Source organism: Mchenga conophoros, linkage group LG8, assembly GCF_057382185.1.
Source record: "Mchenga conophoros isolate Kocher_MC1m ecotype Shallow Benthic linkage group LG8, M_conophoros_male_GT1.1, whole genome shotgun sequence".
NCBI classification, from domain to species: Eukaryota; Metazoa; Chordata; class Actinopteri; order Cichliformes; family Cichlidae; genus Mchenga; species Mchenga conophoros.
Window position 1 is genome coordinate 2,744,236 of NC_140533.1, and position 21,513 is coordinate 2,765,748.

At 42.0% G+C, this 21,513-nt stretch overlaps 1 protein-coding gene across 1 annotated transcript in view; it reads left to right on the plus strand.

The window, feature by feature from the left end:
- The window catches only part of fmn2b (formin 2b), a 59,627-nt gene extending 41,983 nt beyond the window's left edge, over positions 1-17,644 (plus strand). Inside the window, exons 14-19 of the mRNA XM_085283602.1 lie at positions 2,030-2,150; positions 2,431-2,523; positions 5,745-5,796; positions 13,183-13,332; positions 13,444-13,525; positions 13,968-17,644. Coding sequence (XP_085139728.1) covers positions 2,030-2,150; positions 2,431-2,523; positions 5,745-5,796; positions 13,183-13,332; positions 13,444-13,525; positions 13,968-13,994 — 525 coding nt within the window. The 3' untranslated portion in view covers positions 13,995-17,644. The remainder of the gene's footprint in view (positions 1-2,029; positions 2,151-2,430; positions 2,524-5,744; positions 5,797-13,182; positions 13,333-13,443; positions 13,526-13,967) is intronic.
- Positions 17,645-21,513: the final 3,869 nt, after the last annotated feature.

Genomic DNA, 21,513 nt, shown 5'->3' on the forward strand with positions numbered 1-21,513 from the left:
AGCTTATTACCCCAGCAGGGTACCTGATCACGGGCAGGGTGTAGGTGTTGATAGCCCGGATCTTGTTCTTACCATTCAGCTGACTCCTCAGGACTTGCCTGACCCTCTGCAGGTGGTGGTTGCAGCTGTCCTAGCGGCCTCTTCATGGTTCCTATTTGCCTGTGGGATCGCCAGGTACTTTTAGCTGTCCTCTATGTCTGCAGTGTTGCCGTCGGGGAGTTTGATCCCCTCAGTTCTGACCACCTTCCCTCTCTTTTTTTATCATCCGACCACACTTTTCTTGTCCGAACGACATTCTGATGTCATTGCTGTATATCTTGGTGGTGTGGATCAAGGAATCAATGTCTCATTCACTCTTGGCATACAGTTTGATGTTATCCATGTACAGGAGGGGCTTACAACTGCTCCATTCTGTCATCGATATCCGTAGCCAGCCTTGTCAATGATCTCACTGAGGGGTTCGGGCCTATGCAGAACTGCAGTGGGGACAGAGCATCTCCTTGGCAGATCCCTCACTTGATGGTGACTTGTGCTATGGGCTTGAAGTTGGCCTCTAGTGTTGTCCCCCACATCCCCATTGAGTTCCTGATGAAGGCTCTTAGGGTCCTGTTGATCTTGTATAGGTCTAGGCGTTCCAGGATCCATGTGTGGGGCATTGAGTCATAGGCCTTCTTGTAATCAATCCAGGTAGTGCACAGGTTGGTCAGTCTGGTCCTGCAGTCTCGGCTGACTGCTTGGTCTACCAGTAGCTGGTGTTGTGCGCCTCTGGTATTCTTGCCCATCCCTTTCTGTGCCCCACTCATGTATTGAGCCATGTGCCTGTTCATCTTAGCCGCTATGATGCCTGACAGAAGCTTCCACTTGGTGTTGAGGCTGGTTATTGGCTGGTAGTTGGATGGGACCGGCCCCTTCTGGGGGTACTTGAGGATCGGGATTGTCCGACCTTTGGTTAGCCATTCCGGGTGTCTCTCGTCAACTAGCAGCTGGTTCATTTGTGCTGCCAGACGCTCATGGAGTGCAGTCAGCTTCTTCAGCCAGTAGGCGTGAATCATGTCGGGGCCTGGTAATGTCCAACTCTTCATACTGCAGACCCTTTCTTGGATGTCTGCCAATGTGATTGTTACCGGACCCTGTTCAGGGAGGTTGCTGTGGTCTGCTCTTAGATCCACTAGCCACTGAGCATTGCCCTTATGGGTTGCGTCCTTCTCCCATATGCTCTTCCAGTATTGTTCTGTCTCCAGCCTTGGTGGTGCTGTTCTCATATTGTTCCCCTGCCACTGATAGCTGGTTCTGTGGAGAACAGCTGGTTTATTCTCCTGCCTTTGATCTCTCTGGTGTTCCTCTTGAAGCGGCTGGCCAAGGCTGTGAGTCTTTGCTTGGCAGTTTCCAAGACCTCAGGTATGGACAGCTTGCTGTACTTCTTAGGCACCTTCTTTGTTGCACCTTTTTGCAGCTCTGATAGTTGGCTAGCCTCCCTGCATGCTACCTTAATCTTGGCCTCTAGTCTCCTTCTCTATGGAGGGTACTACTCTTTGTGGCTGTTCAGTTTGTAGCCAAGCATCTCACTGATCACTGCTGCCGTGGTGTAGATCAGCTTGCTAGTCCCGGGAATGGTGGCAGTCTTGGTAGCCAGCTACGGAGGATCCAGGTTTCAAGCTTTACCATGATCCTATCTCTCAGGTCAGTTCCTCTTGCACTCAATGATCCTTCTTCTATTGCACTTGGGGCTTGGTACCCAATCTCGGGTGGGGGTGATGATATCTCCCCCTTGACCTGGCGTCCTGGCAAGCTTGAAGGATAGATTGCCCGCAGGGGAATTTCTCTCTCTCTCTCTCTCTCTCTCTCTCTCTCTCTCTCTCTCTCTCTCTCTCTCTATCTATCTATCTATCTATCTATCTATCTATCTATCTATCTATCTATCATTGCATTGCTAACATCTAGCATGCTGGGGATGGTTATTCCAACAGTAGGATATCTATGATTCATTTGAACAATTGTATTGTGCCCTAATTGGTTTGTCCATTTCCAGGATGCTGGCAGGGAGACATGTGTGTATCCTCTCCCTGAGCCTCATGACCTGTTTCAGGCTTCGCAGCTGAAATTTGAAGATTTTCAGAAAGATCTGGCACGACTCAGGAAGGATCTGAGAGGTAACACATGTAGCTGCATTTCAATCAGATTAAAGGACATACATTTACTGTATAAGCATTCATTTCCTGGAAACTGACCAATACCCATTACCTGACTACCTCTCATCATTCAAAGGTGAAAATGATGATTTGCAAGTTTTTGAGTCCATTTAAAAATCAAACTAAAACCATTTGGGGGCATTATAGTGGTTTAACATGATTCATACTTCCATGCGTGCATGAAATATATTGATAAAGCTGAAATGGTTCATTCAATGGTTGACTGTTTTCATTTTCTCAGCATGCATATCAGAAGTAGAAAAAGTGTGTAAGATTTCAGATGAGGAGAACTTGGAACCTTTCAAAGAAAAGATGGATGATTTCCTCAAACAAGGTAAATTATGTAACCCCCATACATACATACATACATACATACATACACACATACATACATAGATGCATACATGCATACATACACTTATTGACATGATATCACCATGCAGTTGCTGTAGATTTGCAGGTTGCACATCCGTGGTGTAAATATTGTGTTCCTGTCAAGCAGGTGCTATATTGGATGGTAGTACAGTCTGAAAGTATGGTATTGTAGTGTCTTTACAGTACAACATAAAGCATAAGCACACGTAAAGCAAGTATCCCCTCGGCTTGCTGCCTGTACTTTGGGGTTTCTTCCGGTGGACGAGAGGGTTTGTTCCCTGTGCGAGGGTCGGGGAAGGGGCCCTGACTGTCATCTGCGCTTATGCGCTAAACAACGGTTTAGAGTACCCAGCCTTCTAGGAGTCCGTGGGAGGGAGACTGGGGACAGTCTCCCTCAGAACATGGTCCAAATGGACCATGTTCAGCATCTCCATTGCCAAAGCCAAAGGTGGTTGGTGCCTGTTGTTGTGGTAACCTCCCTTGTGGTGGTGCCCATCTTTAAGAAGATGGACCAGAGGGAGTGGGGCATCACACTCCTCAGCCTCCCTGGGAAAGTCTATGCCAGGAAGAAGAGTCTGTCTGTTGGTGGAACCTCGGATACAAGAGGTACAATGTAGTTTTCGTCTTGGTTATGCAACACTGGATCAGCTCTTTATCCTCTCGAGAATACTTGACGGTGCATGGGAGTTTGTTTTTTTGTGTACTTTGGAGAAGGCATTCGACCGTGTGCTGTGGGAGGTGGTTCCTGTGGGAGGTATGGGTTGTCTGGCCCATTGCTACAAGGCGTTCAATCATTATACAACCATTGCAGAAGCTTGCTCTGCATAGCTGGAAATAATTCTGACTCGTTTCCAGTGGGTGATGGACTCCAGCAGGGCTGCCCTTTGTCACTGATTCTGTTTGTAATTTTCATGGACAGAATTTCTAGGTGTAGCCAAGTGGAGGAAGGCTTTCACTCAGAATGTCTTCTCTGCTTTTTGCAGATGATGTGGTTCTGTTGGCTTCATTGGGTGATGGCCTCCAGCTCGCACTGGAACCGTTCGTAGCTGAGTGTGAAGCAGTTGGAATGAGAATCAACCCCTCCAAATCTGAGGTCATGGTCCTCAGCTGGAAAAGGGTGGAGCGCCCACTCTGGGTGAGGGACAAGTTCCTGTCCCAAGTGGAGGAGCTTAAATTTCTTAGACGGATTGGTGGATTTGGTGCTGCAGTGATGTGGACACTGTACTGGTCCATCATGGTGAAGAGAGAGCTGAGTGTAAAAGTGAAGCTATTGATTCACCAGTCGATTTATGCCCCTACCCTCACCTACGGTCACGAGCTGTGGGTAGTGACCAAAAGAATGAAATCATGGATACAAGCGGCAGAAATGGGCTTCCTTTAAAGCAGGGGTGTCAAACTTAAATACACAGTGGGCCAAAATTCAAAACTGGATCAAAGTCGCAGGCTAACATTAATATTCATTGAAAAAAAACTCTTCCTCCAAATATAACAAGGAATCTTTTCTTATGGACTCAAACAAGTTTTGCTGAAAAACTGAATATGGAACAAGCAAAGCTTAATACTAAACAATATATATAACTTATATAAACGTATATATAATTTAATATTGCACACATGCAAAATCAAAATTCCAATTAAATAACACATCAGTGGAATTAATTTCTTAATTAAATTTGTATTTGCAGCCTTCTGAATTAAATTTTATCATTTTATCATTTATCAAATTTTCATCATATTCTCCCACCTGTCCAGAAAGCTCCTGTTTTCTGCCTTTCTTTTTGCCATTTTGGGATAGGTAGCATGGCAGTATTTGCATGGTTGCTATGACTATGGTTAACAGAGGAGAGGGTGCTAATGGGTCCTGTCATGACTGACGTGCCAAAACACCAACAGAGCATTCTGGGAATTGTAGTATTAGCAGTACATGCACTGTATAATACTGGCAGGCCAGCTCTAATGGTAATTTTGTATGGCTTCGCGGGCCAAATGTAATTAGGCGGGTGGTAGGGTGGTTCGGGCATTTGACAAGGATGCCTCCTGGGCACCTCTTGGGTAAGGTTTTCCAGACGTGTACCACCAGGAGGAGGCCCTGGGGCAGACCCAGGACACGCTGAAGGGATTATATCTCTCGGCAGGCATGAGAAGGCCTTGGTGTTCCCCCGGACAATTTAGAGGAGGTGACTGGGGAGAGGGAGGTCTGGGCTTCTTTGCTTAGGATGCTGCTTCTGCAAAGTGGCCCCAGATAAGCAGAAGAAGATGGATAGATGGAACTGATTGTTATTGTACATGAATAAAATTGAAATGAAAATTGACTTATCAGACCAGGCAGCATTTTTCCAATCAACTATTGTCCAACTTTGGTGAGTTCATGTGATTTGTTGCCTTAATTTCCTGTTTTTTAACTTTTTAACTTAAAAAGGTAATCTTGATTGTGTCTATATACCATGTGATTCACTGATTTGTTTGCACGAATGAGCAACTGAACAGATGTACCTAACAAACTGCATGGTGAGTGTATCTAGTGAGTGGGATAAGATGCCTCAAATCACCCTTTCTAATGTGTTTTCAGTAATTTTCTTGTGCTATAAGTATGATTTCTTGTGTTTTTGGAGAAAGAAGTCCTACCATCAATTAATGCTTTAATTTTAAACGACCCTTTAAGATTAAAGCATCAGCCTAAGCCTAAGGTGACCCTTAGGCTTAGGCTGATGGGGGCATCCCACAATGCACTGACTAGTTTTTCATTCACTGTGTGGTTACACACCACTCTGCACTTAATCATTAGTTGTTGTTATCAATCTTTGGCTCTGTTACGCAGTGTGTCTTTTATCCTGTCTTGCTCCCATCACCCCAACTGGTTGAGGCAGATGGCTGCCCCTACCTGAGCCTGGTTCAGCTGGAGGTGTCTTCCTGTTAAAAGGGAGTTTATCCATCCCACTTCACCAAGTAGAGTCTTTAACTTAAAATATAAAGCACCTTTAGGCAACCGTTGTTGTGATTTGGTGCTATATAAATAAAACTGAATTGAATTGAAATTGAAAGTGTCTATAGTATGAGTACACTTGAGGACAGAGCATATAATTTTCTACTGTAATAAATGGACATTCATGATTGCAAATCCAATCACTGTCTCATGATTTACACACATATTGACTTCATGTATTGTTCCTCCTTTCTTAGCTAAAAGTGAACTGGAGATGCTGGATTCTCAACTCAGCAGCACTCATAAACTGTAAGAGCGACCTTCTTTATTTGTTATATTTGTGACAGTACTGTCTCTTTAACATATATCATCTAATTTCAGAAAAACATTAAAACATTGCACAGAACTCCAATACCATTACATTTTGACTGGTTTGTACCAACCAGTTATCCCCACCGCTGTGTAACAGACGCAAGTCAGCAATGTTTTTTAGACTACATTTCACATATAAAGTGTGCATTTCTATCCTAAAGAGGCATTAATGACACAAGTTATAGGTTTGTAAACAAAGATAACCTGGTTTGAATCCTTTTTTAATTACTGCATTTGGCACTTTGTACTCACTGTTTACATATAGGAAAAGCTATTGGTTAGGAGTAAAATATGTCAAATCACCTGAGAAAGCCTACAAATTGAAAACTTGGATAGAATTTGTAGGCCATCCCTTTCCCTTTGCCTTCTCCTCCTTACCCTACCCTACAGTTCCTTTCATAATCTTTATTCATTAGACATGAAGTGTCATATATTTCAGGCCTTTTTAAATTTTGATTATGATTCATCAGTAATTATTTTAATATTTTATTTTGAGTGCCAGAAGTTTATTATTCAAATAGCATAAACACTATATACACTGTATTGCCAAAAGTATTCACTCATTCATCGAAATCATTTAATTCAGGTGTCCCAATCAGCTTCCATGGCCACAGGTACATAAAATCAAGAATGGCTTGCTCTCAGGAACTGTGAAATCCATAATGGTACAGTGATAAAATGCCACCTGTCAACAGGTCCACTCATGAAATATCCTCACTATTAAATATTTCAGTAGCAGATGTTAGTGGTATTGTAACATAGTAAAGGGACTGGGAATAACAATTCAGCAACAAAGTGACAGGCCATGTAAAATCACAGAGCAGGATCAGCAGATGCTGAGACACATAGACTCATAGCTCTGCCAACTTTCTGCAGAGTAGATCCCTACAAACTTCATGTGGCCTCCACGTGGAATTCAAAGACATCCTGAAAATAAAAGTGAAAAAATGATGCAGCAAGATGTATGCCCCCTCACGTGCTTGTATGCATGCCTCACAATGTTGGGGCGTGTTCCTAATGAGAAGAAAGCTCCAAGACAGGTGCAAGCCACTGCCTGGCCTGTAGAGGTCTGTGCGTCTGTCCATAAATATGCCTCCCCAGACTATCACTGACCCACCACCAAACCGGTCAGCTGAATGATGTCACAGGAAGCATAATGTTCTCCATGGTCTCTTCAAACCCTTTCACATCTGTCATGTGTGCTCAGGGGGGCAACCGCTCTCATGTGCTAACATCACCTGGTGCCAGCGGTTGACCTGCCAAGCCAAGTCAACTTTATTTATAAAGCACTTTAAAAACAGCAACCAGTGACCATTGTGTGGAACATAGCAATAAAAAATAAAATTGAAATAAATAAAATAAGTACATATAAAATAATGACTAGAATTAAAATTACAACACAAAATAAGAGCATTGACAAATGCAAGATCTAATTAAAATGAATAAAAACAGTCAAAAAAATAATTTAATTTAATAAATAAATAAAATCAACAAATCTCACACTGCGTCCAATGACAAGCAGAAGAGGTGGGTCTTAGAGAGGCCTGTCTAATGTGAAACAGCAATGAATTCCCCAATTTGGGAGCCACTACAGCAACAGCATTGTCTCTGAACCACCACTATGTCCTTCGCACATCTAAGAGCAGTTGGTCAGCTGATCTCAGTGATTGGGAAGGGGAGTGTTTCAAAGAGATCTTTTAACAGCATGTTTTTTGTTTTGTTTTGTTTTAGCCAGCTGTCTCAGCTAAAAGAAGCTAACCCTGCACTGATCTGACTGCTCAATCTAAAATCACTGTCCATCCTAAAACCCAAGTTTGTAACAGTAAGCTTTACATACTGTGCTAGCAGCCTGTGTCTACAGGAAAAGACCCACCAGTGACACCAAATTCAAATTCAAATTTTATTTGTCACACACACACAACCATACACAGTATGACATGGGGGTGAAATGCTTGTAGCTGTACAATGCCCGACCATTAAATGACAGAAAAAGGTTTTACAGTATTTACAATTTACAGTTTACTACAAAATTTACAAATTAACTTAGAAATTTACAGTAAAAAATGTGCAAATAGCAGAAAGAGATTATAAGGATTATAAATCATAGGAAATGTGTGGTGGTGCGTGTGGTGATGTGTGTGAGAGTCCAGTCTTATAGTGACGTGTGTGGGAGAGTCCAGTCCTACACCTGGTTCAGGGCCCGACTAGCCTGGGGGAAGAAGCTCCTCCTCATTCTCTCTGTTTTGGCTTTAAGGGAGCGGAAGCGCTTCCCAGACCTCAACAGTGAGAAGAGTCCATTGTTGGGATGGGAGAGGTCCATCATAATCTTCCTAGCTTTGGACTTGCACCGCTTGGTGTAGATGGACAGCAGGTCAGAGAGCTCTGATTGAATGATGCGTTCTGCTGAGCGCACCACCCTTTGCAGATCTCGTCTGTCCTGCTTGGTGCTGTTCCTAAACCAGGTGCAGATGTTTGCCGTCAGGACGCTCTCGATGGTGCAGGAGTAAAAGTTCTTGAGCGCCTTCAGTGGCAGATGGAAGTCTCTAAGTCTTCTGAGGAAGAAGAGACGCTGACGGGCTTTTCTGGACCTGACACAACAACTTCTGTCTTATTTTTATTAAAATTTAGGAAGTTTAGAGCCATCCACACTTTTAACTCCTCAAGGCTAAAACTAAAGTTTTCATTGAGTAGGCATGGTTTTGTGTTAGGGGTACGTAAACCTGTATAACATCTCCATAACCATGGAAAACAATTTTGTGCTTTCTAAAAATAAAACCAAGGGGCAGCAGATACAAATAAGATACTAGAGGCGCAAGTATCAAGCTCCATGGAAGGAAAAGGAGCAGAGGAAGATCTGAAATCATGTAGCCCAACCTATAAAGTTTTCTGATACGTGTAGGATCTGAACCATTCGAGAGCAGTGCCACAAATGCCCTCACAGTGCTCTAAATGAGATATTAAAATAAGTCTAGGACAGGGGTCGGCAACCCTAGGCAGGGTTAACTGATGGCACGACCATAGCTGGACTAGCCATCGGGCATACCGGGCATTTGCTTGGTGGCCCGATAATTTTCTTTCTTTTTTTTTGTAACGGTTTAAACAACGAAAGGTGGTGGATTGGCCAGATGCTGGCTGGCAGGTGGATCAGGGAGAGGGGAGGCAGGAGGAGCAGAGACCCGAGGCAGCCGTCGGTCTGACTGTCAGGTGAACTGAACTTCAGGTAAGAAGTTCTGACCTGCAGTCTATCTGGGTCAGATATAAACCAAGTTTAGGTGGAGTTTATTTTCGTTGTGCTGACTTTTTACAGTCAGTTACAATAACTCGTGCTGCGTACTAGCTAGCATGTTATATGTTATTGCTAGCAGTTTCTATACAGCTGGGTGGGTGCTACGGTGTTACTGATAGTGAACGTTATTTTATTCATAAGGTTAGTTAGTAGAGTTGCCTACCGTCCTGTAAAAAGACAGAATCGTCCCGCATTCAGAGAAATTATTACGCGTTTTGTGTTGAGCTGAGAAGGGACGCAGTTTGTCCCGGACTTCAGCTAGGATGGAAAAAGACACAGAGGTGGAGTTATTCTGCTGCACAGCGGCCTCTTCTCCTCTCATTCTCTCCCTCTCCTGTTGCTACTTTAATCATGAAACTGATCAAAGGTCAGCTGATCGGCTTTTCTCTCTTGTTTGTTTATCGCCCACTTTGCGCCAGATGTTGCGCTAAACAACAGCAGCATGTTTAAGCTTGATCAGCTGTTGTTAGAATTTATTTAATATTAGTTTCTAGTATCAGCTGATGTTTGCTGGAGCCACAGCTGTAAAGCTGCTGGTCATGATGTCGGTTTGGTTACTGAATCATCAGAGCTGAACAGGTCATGGAGAAACAGGTAGTGATGGGCAGATGAAGCTTCATGAAGCACTGAAGCTTTTCATCCAATTGGTTCACCCCAGTGCAAAGCGTCATCATTTTCAGCTCCTCCCATAAATGAAGCAAGCCTCGATACGCGCATTGCGGAAACGCCCCCTCAATTTCTCAACACAAGCTTCGCAGCCTCGATACAGAACGTCACATCACTAGAAACAGGTTTACCTTTTAGGTGACATGAATAAGTTGGAGGGAAGTTATGAACTGTTTCTGAGAGACAAATAACACCAGGATCCTTTTCTATGTAGCTGACGGCTGGTAACTGTGCAGGGGCGGGTCTAGCAAAGTTCTGCCAGGGGGGCAGGGAAAGAGGGGCACAAAGAAATACTTTCTTATTCTCATTTAAAATGTCTGGCTGTTATTAAATAATTATCTGAAGCTTACAACCAAAGTTTTTATCTGACATAAAATGTATAGAAATCATACATATACCAACAACACTGTCACAACAGCATTTGTTTTCATTCAAAGGCTTTATGGCTTTAATACCTGGTGGGCCGGTCTTTAGTGAAAATGCCCGGGCTGGTTTTTTGTGTCCCAGTCCAGCCTTGGGCACGACACGCAGTGAAATAATCTGAGAAGGTGCATCAAAAAATAAATGGCCGCGCCAGCGGTGCACATTGCAAATCAGCTCACATTACACACATTAGTTGTTCCTCTTCTTAATGACGGTATCTTAGCTAACAACCCCAACTACCAGATTCAACTTGTAATTGGCTAAAAATAACTTAGCCTACTGGTGAGAGGGTCGTTGTTAGCTTTCCACATTCCGACACTTCAAAAGCTTCAGAAGCTGTCCACTCAGCTCAGCATCAGCACCACGGAAATACACGGATACATCCGTAGACTCGAGACACAAGGCGTCTTTGGGACTTTCAGGTGTATGGACCAATGTTTTATTTTCTGATCAAACCAGAAATCTTTAATGAGCAGCTAGATTTGTCTCACATTAACTGGCTGAGTTAATGCCAGTTAATGCAACATCGAAGCAGCTGGAATCCACAGCTCTGAGTGTTCATGGAGCTGCATGTTCACCTGCTGGACATCACTACCTGACAAGTTTAACTGTCTTCAGAACATTGCAGAGGCCTTATTGACAGTATTTGGCTCTACATATCTGTGTGAGCAGATTTTCTCTCACATGAGTCCTCAGGCAGCCTCTGAATGCTGGACACTCGCAGACCTGTGTCTCTGAGTGGGAGACCAAAGATCACATTAACATGTGTGTCTCTGTATTAACAAACATGCCATATTGGCCCAGTTTATTTTTCTTATTATTGTTGTGAGGAGACCATAAATAGCATTTGTATTTTCCGTTGTACAGTTCATTTGCTGTTATGAGTTCTTGTTATGGAGAAAAAGTGTCTTTTTATCCATAACATAACAAAATAGCTGATAACGCTGATAGCTGCCAACATCTGCAAACAAATATAATTCTAGAAAGTTGTTCTATATATTGTGTAACTGTTCATATAGAGCGTTATTAAATTTATTGCTAATGCAATCATATGGCACACTGACTTCTGAGGAAATTTTAAATGGCACTCGCCATCAGAAAGGTTGCCGACCCCTGGTCTAGGAGAACTAGCATCATATAGTTTCCTGAATCTATATAGCCAGGAGTATGTCATTAAATACCCTCAGCAGTGCAGATTCTGTGCTAGAGACCAGATTAAAAAATACATTGTTTTAATTAAAAAACACCTTCAATTGACTGTAAACAGAATTTCTGAAAGAAAAGGAAATATTACTAATAGGCCTAAAGTTAAATAATTCAGTATCCAACTGTCCAGGCCAGGTTTTTTGATCAGTGGTTTCACTGTTGCATGCTTAAAAGGTTTAGGAACAGCTCCTGAGTACAGGTAGCCCAACCAGTAACATTTTCTGAACCAAACTAAGCCAACAATTCTTTAATATTTGAACAACACCTGCAGTGTGCCCTTTTTCAGCTGTCTTTCAGCTTTTCGGGATTCACATCTGACAGCACAAGTTGTGTCAATTATCCAGGGCTCAGATTTGGTTTCAGGGTGCCTGGTTTTTAATGGAGCCACAGTATCTAATACAATTTGGCAGGGTGAATGAAACTAGGAGCAGAGCGTCTCTGTATCTGAAGACACAGACTCGGGAATCCCAGATTTCAGATTGAAATAAGCAGAGAAATGCGCAGTTCAATAATATGACAGTGCCACGCAGGGGTGTGAGGTTTAACAGGTTTAACAGGGCAAGGCAATGTCAAATAAGACAGGCTTATGATCTGAAAACACTTTATCACAGATGGTTAAGTCTGAAACAGGACAGCAAATATGTACATTAAAATCACCAATATTAAAGACTTGATTATATTTAGGCATGACTTCAACCAATAATTTAGAAAAGTCATTTAAAAAGTCCTTATTACATTTATGTGGTCAACAGATCTCAGCACATAACACAAGGTGAGAGTGACCCAGCTCAAATAAGCTCAGTTCAGAGCTGGAGAATGGAGACACTGATGGAGATAGCGCCTTACTTTTTGTTTTTAAGATGCCATAGAAAGGTGCACCAGACAGGCCTTCAGCCTCACCAGCGTACCGCTGTGTCGCCTGCACCAACAGTGATGCTTCCTCCAGGAAGCATTGTAATCAGAGTGCAGGAGAGTTAGTGATAACTGTCAAAAACGGGAAAAGTCTTTTGGCCACCATGAAGACACTTCACTCTGGCAGAAACTCAAAAATGCAGGAGACTATGATAATAAACCAGTAGAGTTAAATTTTGAGTAAGTAATGCATGGCAAATCTTCCGGAATGGCACTTAATAATATGCCATCGTGGATGAATTAAACTACCTGTGCAGCGTCTGTAGGGTCCAGGTATTCTTGCTATGGGTGCCTCATGCTACCAGTAGCAAGAAGTTGGACATTTCTTTTTTTATATTTGAAATGCTGTATTCTTTATTTTCATGAGTTACAGGCTATAACCGTCAACTGAAATATCTCACTTGTAATGAATGCTTTTCAATGCTTAGCATGATGACGTATAGTAGACGTCAGTATAGTATATAAAGAAAAAAGTATCAGAGCATGAACACTGCATTTCTTTTTTTCAGCCTCTCTCATAGTCACTGACGTTAGTGGTTTCAACTCTGTGAAAAATTTAAACATCAGATTAATATCCATTACATTTTGAACATAAAATGCTGTTACATTTCAATTAATGCATCTCCGCACTGGATTGCTTTTGTTATTGTTCTTCTTTCTTATTACTGGCATTGATAACAAAAATGGAATTACTAGCTACATTATAAAGCAATTCTGATAAACTCATAGAAACATGAACAAAGTTTATTAGTAAAACAGTCCTGAAACCACTCACACAGAACAAATTTTGTGTCAGATATATATTAAGGTGACAACTGGTGTATTTTCAGGTTCCTGGAACTTACAGTGTTTTTCTCAGTGAAGGCCAAAGCAGGAGAGAAAGAGGTTTCACCTAACATGTTCTTCTCCATTTGGCATGAGTTCTCCTCTGACTTCAAGGACCAGTGGAAGAAGGAGAACAAAACCATTCTCAAAGAGAGGTACAGTTGTTTCTTTATCCATTCTCTTCAGCTTTCTGTCTTGCATCGTGTCATTAAACTTAGCTGTTGAATATGCACTGTGTAACTGCATTAACATTGTATGTTTTGCAGGTTAAAAGCAGCAGAAGAGAGTTTCCGACAGGCCAAAGAGAAGGCATCCTACAGTGTCAAACCTAAACAATCATCGGGAATTGTACGTTGACGTTAAGCTCTTCTTTATTCTCTTTAATCAAAAGTTTGTTCTCTTTAGCTAACAAACTAAAGTTTTAAAATGTATAACATTTTTTTTTCTTCATTAATACACTAAATACATCTCATAAGGATTTTTGTCTTTGTGCTGGGAGTATCCACTGGGAAAAACTGGCAGCTCTTCCTATCTTTACTCCACATCATTGAATCTGCATAAGTCTGTCTGAGGGACTCCTTTTCAAATTTAGTTTTAAGACCCAAATGATTTTGGCTTATATTAAGCTTTTTGCTGTAAAGTTGTATATTATAAATTTTTTTATTTATTTGTATTTCTGTATTTATTTATTTTTTGTCAATGCAGTAACACAGGAACCCTGCAAAGTGTTTCCTATGGAACTGGATGGATGAATAATACTCAGTTAATCTCTCTCTCTGTCTTTCTACAGAAAGCCAAGCTTGGCATGAAAATTTGACATAGTGGGCTTGGCACGCTTGTTTTCATGACTTTGGACACCAGCAGTGAATCAACCACAAAAGTATGAAGATGACCGACAAGAGAATTAAGCGACAGAATAAATGAGAATGACCTACAATATGTGCAGACAAGCGATCTCTGGACTTTTTTTCTCATCGTTATTTTTATGTTTGGTCATATTTGCCTGCTCTGTCTGCCTGTTGCTTTAGATGACTATTGGATTCAACAGAATCATGAAAAGATGCTCCTTCAGGGCCATCAGGTGCAAAATATTTACAGTAATCATCAGCATCCCTTGTCTATGGAGCCCAGGTTTAACTGATAATGTAATACACTCATAATCATTAACACCATCAAGTTTCCTAAATAAGTATTTGAAAAATAATTAAAAACAATAAGCAATTATTCCTAACGACACTGACCTTTATTAAGAGCAAATGAGGCCAGTAAGATGTGATGGAAATTAAGCACTAGTGACATGATGGTATTGGATTTACTATGGAAAGTACTGTTGTTGCAGACTTTATCTAATTTTCAGTTAAAAAATTGGGTTCTTGTTTTTATACTCCAAGCAGTAATCCATAATGACTGTGAACCAATAGAACAATTTTTTGTTCAAATATCCATCCATTCTGCTTCTCTGGGGCTGGGTCGCGGAGGCAGCAGCCTGAATGGAGACGCCTAGACGTTCCTCTTGCCAGCCACTTCCTCCATCTTATCCGGGATAACACTGAGGCAATCCTAGGCCAGCAGAGAGATGTAAACTCCTAGGTCTGCCTGAGGACATCCTGACTGGAAAACCTTACTTAGTAGAGCTCTAGGAGACATGCTCATCAGATGTCCGAACCCACTCAACCGGCTCATTTCAATGTGGAGTAGCAGCAGCTCTACTCTGAGCCCCTCTTCATGTCCTTACCCTCTTATCTCTAAGAGAGAGGCCAGCCACCCTTCAGAGAAAGCTCATTTCTGTCGCTCGTATCTGTGACCATAGGTAAGGATAGGGAAGTAGACTGATTGCTAAATCATAGCATCATGTTTATGCTCAGCTCTCTTTTCACCACGATGGACTAGTACAGCATCTGCATCACTGCAGCTGCAGCACCAGTCTGCTCTCCTCACTACCTAAACTCCTTCACTTGGAGCAGCAACTTGTCACTCACCCGCAGAGGGTCAGTGACAAGTTCACCCTTTTCTCACTGACAACCATCGCCTCAGATTTTGGAGATGCCGATTCTAGTTCCCATCGCATCACACAGCTGTGAAACACTCCAGTACGAACGAGGCCACTACCTGATGAAACCAAAAGAACAACAATGTCTGCAAAAAGCAGAAATAAAATTCTTAGGCCACCAAAGTGGAAGCCTTCCACCAACTGGCTACAGGGGCAGTCCCTGTGGAGTTTAACACCCACCGGAAATGAATCTGACTCAGTGCTGGCAATGAGCTCATGAAATGCTTTTACAGGGACCCAAATGGCGTGCAGCGATGGGAGTACCCTTACTCCCGAGTCCCAGGTATTTAAACCCTAGTGGTAGTTATCTCTCAAGAGATAACTAGGGTTGATCATGTGCCGTATGTTCTGGACACTCGGGTGAAAAGCAGAACTGAGCTGGACTGATCACCACCGTGTGGTAAGTTAGATAACGCAGCATAAGGTGTGCCCTGAGTTATTAAAGGCTCTGGATGTTGTAGGGCTGTCTTGGTTGATATGCCTCTGCAACATCAGATGGAGAGCTGGGTCGGTGCTTGTGGATTGGCAAACTGAAGAGGTGCTTCCCATCTTTAAGAAGGGGTACCAGAAGGTGTGCTCCAACTGCAGGGGGATCACACTCCTTAGTCTTCCTGGTAAGGTCTATGCTAGGGTACTGGAAAGGAGAGTTCATCCAAACAGGCCTTCAGTGAAGCTGGTTCTGTTTTGTAACGAGCTGTCTTGCTGTAGTCTTCTTCAGACAGTCTCCACTGCCTGGGTTATAGGTATGTAAGTGATGAAAATGAGACCACACCAAAGAACACTATGATCCAGTGTAAGTTTTTGAATCTAGTGGATGAAGTCAGTAGTTTTCAATATGAAAGGGGGGTGTTCCACAGGAGGGGAGCCAGGATGGTGGTGAGGAAATTGGAAACTTTGTAGGTGGCAATTTAGTATTAAAAGCACTGTGTGAATGTGTGTGCGTGCTTTAAACGTTTCGATCAGAAAGCCTTGAAAAGAGTTACTTTATTTATAAAGTTTAGCCTGTTTGAAGGCAGGAATAAAACTGGCAACAATGCCAGTTGTGTGAGTTACACTTATCAATATCACAACTTTATCATTAAGACACAGGAGAATCTGATGGGTTATAGTCAAGTATTCCAATAACATTTATTTCCAAATTGGCATGGGGCAGTTTTAGTTTTTATTCTTTCGGCTCTAGTCCCAGTCACGATTAATGGTCTGAGAGCGATTAAAGAATAAATACAAAAAAACCCAGCCCAATAACAGACACTATTTTAGATATTATTTTTAGACACTAGTTTAAAATTTTAAACCCTTCTGTTCTCTGTGCATAGAGTTCCACAGGTACATGCTCTATGAATGGTGCTGCTGTCTTTTGGACACTTGATTGGTCAATAGTAGTTTCATACTTGTTGCTATCCAATCTGGAACCTAACCTGCTCCGGATAAGGTTAGGTTACCATAGTGAGGTACCCCAGTAAGAAATCAACCACCTTTGTAACACAGAACACATAGGGTTAACCCCCCAGGTTACCTGAATAAGACAAAATCCTGTGTCTACAGGAGTCTCATTGACTAAGGACCTTTTGACAATGACTTGTGACCCTTATCAGTCCAACTTCTGCATCCCATTCTAATGAACTCCAATTTTGGTATTTTAAATGTATTGACTCAAGTCATGGACTCTGCTATTGAAAGTATTAAACACTGGAGTCAAAAATAATATCAAAATCAAGACCTTAAACAGTCCAGCATTCAGAGTTCTCTCATCTGACAACTTCAATTTTATTTTTGTGAACATTCTTTTTTTGTGGTTTAGGAAAAAGAAAGAGAGAATACTGATCTGCAAACACTGTATGCCATTATGTTTGGTTCACAAAAAACATTTCAGGAAAATGTAAGCCTGCAAAGAAAAACTCATGATCGGTCTTTGTAAAACACCCATATGCATCTGGATATTTCATTTCTTCTCTTATGTATTTACTGGGACAGAACTCTTTGTAACTATCAGATGATATCACTATGATTGCTGTTTACTGTAGGTTTGGTTTTCTTGTAACTGTGAGTGAGAGTGTAAACCATTTCCAGAGATTACACAGAGCCAACCAGCTTGCCTGTGCTGAAGACTGGCACTGATAATTGCATTAGAAGATACTCATGGCTATACTGGGCTTTAATGTGTAGATTCTGACTGTAACTTGCCATCTTTTAAAATCAACAGAAATACAGCCATAGACACATCCTTGTAAATTAAATCATCTCGCCTCAATAAACCTCTCACTTTGTGATTCTGCATCCTCAACACCATTCAGACTGTCTTTTAGCAGAAAATCCAAGTCAGCATACATTTGTACAGCTGGTATGCCAAATCTGACAGGCAGCATTTTGCAGGTGTTGCAGAATTAATGTAAAGTAATAAAATGTTAAAGAAATAATATGAGCATCAGCATGATGTTTACAATTGCAATCTAGTTTGGGGCAGTGCTGTTCCAGCATCAGGCTGATCTAGCACAAAGTATGATGTGGGAACTGTGAGTGGCTTGCAAACATTGGAGGAGTGGAAACACTGCGTGCAGGGGGGTCAAGCAACTGTTTTTGATGTGGAAAAATAAAAGAACTTGGAATATCTGAGATCAATCCAAGGCTCAACTTCCATCCCATCCAGGTGGACACTGCTGTTCACCCAGTTTGAATTTTGCCCTTTCCTGTTGTTCATTGTCAAGCCAGATACCTTGTGCTGTCAGTTAGAGCCTGACTTGCGTTGCTCACCTAACTTTCACCAGAAAGTACACACACTGGGTCTGTGACCCAGTGCCATGACACTTTCCAGCAGTTTCCTTTGTGATTCTTTCCTTATAATGCTGCTTTATTGAACATGTGCTCAGCATCAGTTCTAACAACACAACAACAGGTACGACAGCTAAGAATAAAACTCCCACTAGGCAGCCCTAACGCAAAAGCATATCAGATGGCGTAAAGCCGCAATGCCCCCCACAGCTCAACACAGGCACTAACATAACCCAGTATATGACACCTTCTTCTTCCAGCGGTCTCTATATCATCTGCCTACATCATCCGCTTTCCCTAGCATCCTCCTCTGTCACACCAACCCTCTGCATGTCCTCTTTCACAACATCCATGTATCTGTTCTTCATCTTTGGCTCCTCCCTGGCAACTCCAAATTCAACACCCGTTGTCCATTATATCCACTATCTCTCCTCTGCACAAGTCCAAACTATCGTAGCCTTGACTCTCCTACTTTGTCCCAGAACTACTCCACGTGAACTGTCTGTCTGATATGCTGATTTCTATTTTTTTTTTCATTCTAGTCACTCCCAATATAAATCTTAACATCTTCAGCTATGCTGCCACAAGCACAGTGCTATCATTTCAAACCATAAATTAAAGTAGGTTTCACTACCATCTTGCAAATCCTAACTCACGCCTGGGATGGGTATCGTTTAGGTTTTATCCGATACCAGTACCAAAACGGTACTTTTGAAACGGTGCCGGTGCTTAAACGGTGCTCGAACTGGTGCTTAAAGAATGAAGAACACAAACTTTGTCCAAAAACCTCTCATGTTCAGCTGTTTTTTTTTTTGTAAAAAGATAACAATGTTAGTCTTCTCTGCAGCTATAGGGCATATATGGTATCACTCCTGGCTGGAAGCAATGCTTAAACAATGGAAAAACACAAACTTTGTCCAAAAACCTCTCATGTTTAACTGTTTTCCACTTTTTCTTTGGTCATTTTAGCCTTTTTGGCCAGGGTGAAGGGAGTATCTGCCATCAAACAAGAAGACAGCCGCATGTAGCTATGATGATGTTTGCTAGTTCACCTTACATGCATTAATGTAGTAACGTGGTTAGCCTACTCAACGTAAATTACACACGAACAACATGAAGTTACTCACGCAGAGAAGAACGGCTGCTGCTGCATCATCATCCTCATCATTTCTGATACACTGGCAGGGCTAGGGGCCAGGACTCTCCTCTTCGGGTTTTTGGGGGATGTTGCTGACTCCGGGTCCGATAACTGGCACCACACCCGCAGTAGATGTGCTCGGTGTGAGGTCTCGCAGCAAGCTATCAAATACGGCGCATTTCTCGGCTTTTAAAAAAACGCTATGCGTCGCCAGGTGTTTCATCAGATTTGAGGTGTTACCTCCTTTGACAGTACACTGTAAGAAGTCATCTATAGAATCTACCCAATAAATCTGAGGTAACAATTTGCATTGACTTTTTTGGGGTAGATTTAGTTCAATATATTGTGTATAAAATAACTTCAATAAAAAGCTATGAAATACTTAATTAAATTGGGTAAAATTTACCCCATATTTATGTATACATTCAACAGCTGCTTACTCATTGAAATGAGGTAAAATTATCTCATGTTTGCTAGTTGGTAATACCTGATAATTACTAATAAAATTTAATTATTATCAGTTGATAAACATTACCTATTCATATAAGGTAAAATGCACCCCCCCCCCCCCCCAAAAAAAAAAAAAAGGTTCCTCATCTCAAAGTTTTTATTCCATAAAAATACAGAATAAAGTGCAACACAACAGCTAATGCAGACAACACTTTCAAAGGCCACTCATTCCATTTTAAAAGCCAAAAGCACAGAAACTCTACAAGTTGTTTCTGTGCATGTACGTTATCAAACAGATAGAACAGAACACTAACACCAACATGCAATAGTTTCTGTGCTTGCTGTCAGAAGAAAAATTACAGCTCCACCAAGCTATGTCCTCTGGGAACAAGAGGGGAAAGGTGTGTGCATTGCATAAGCTTATTTTTGAGGCCGTGGACCCTTTTCAGTAGTTTCGCCCCGTCAAGTTCCAAAAACAGTTTTTGAAAAGTGTCAGATGTGTTCTTCAGCTCCTTCGGATATTCGAGGTTGAGGGCATATATCAGTCCCATCAGCAGTACACATGCCTTTGCTCGGCTTCCACATCCCTCCATCACTTGGTTTCCCTCAATCACAACGGACACATCTGATGGATCCTCCTCAGCCATGATGTTGTGGATCACGATCACCTTCATCATATTGTCTGTGTAATCCTCACATTCCTACGTGTTAAAAAGAAAGAAACAAAAAGCATACACATGTTTTATTTTATTTAAGATGCTTTTTCAATATATTTCAGTTGATCTGAAGAGGGGAGTGGACACGATGGATAGAGAAGGGGAGAACAGGGGATAGGAGAGGACAGGAGAGAAGAACATTAGGATCCCTTGAGTTAATAAGTAAACTGTTATCAATATGACAAACCTGGCAGTCATGAAAAAGATCTTCTTGTCTTTCCCCGAGGTAGCTAATGAGGCAGCAGATAAGGAGATCCCTTTTCTTCTCGATGCTCTGTGTCTGTAGGGAGATACAATTTAGTGAAAAGACTAAGTCGAGTGATTTACTTACATTAAGACTGAATTCCTTAAAAACAAAAACATGGCTGATGCCTCTCTCCAGCTTTCAACAGGTGAGAGGCTGGGTACACCCTGGACAGCCAATCACAAGGAAACATAGAGACAGACAGGCTAAACAACCACGCACACACTCAAACCTAAGGACAATTTGGAGAGACCAATTAACCTGACAGCCATGCTCTCTGACTGTGGGAGGAAGCTGGAGTACCTGGGGGGAACCCACACATGCACAGGGAGAACATGCAAACTCCATGCATAAAGACCCTGGGCCGGGATTTGAACCCAGGACCTTCTTGCTACCCACTGCAACCCTCCATAATTACATATTTGTGAAAAAAGTCAAATAACATAGGTCATTCAAAGTGTCCAGCAGAGGTCTCATCTTGGAACCAGCAGCTCCTCCTTTGGCAGGCATAAGCTGCAAAAGACCTGGTGTGTACTCATCAAGTTTCAGCATGAATGTCTCCACCAAAGAAACTGTGGTGATGCGTCTGAACTCTTAGATGAGCTAAGAAGTAAGGGGACAAAAAAATGACATTTCAATTTGTTGACATTTGTTTGACATTTGTTTTTTGGTGGATAGGAATAGTTATCACACATACTCACCTGAGCCTCAGTGAATAATGCTGGCCACCTTTCTTTTAACTCACCCACAGAGGGGCAGAGGCTGACCACTCCAAGTCTTCGGCTAGAGAACGTTTTATTCATTTTTTCTGCAATTATCTTTGCGTTGTTTTTCTTTGTTATTTCATAAATTAATTCCAGCCTCTCTTTCTCCAGTGTCTCTTGGATTTCTCCAGTAGGATGCGGAGGGAGATAATTAACCTCTGCTTTTTTTTGGCTTTTTTACATTCTTTGATGGCACTGCATCAGC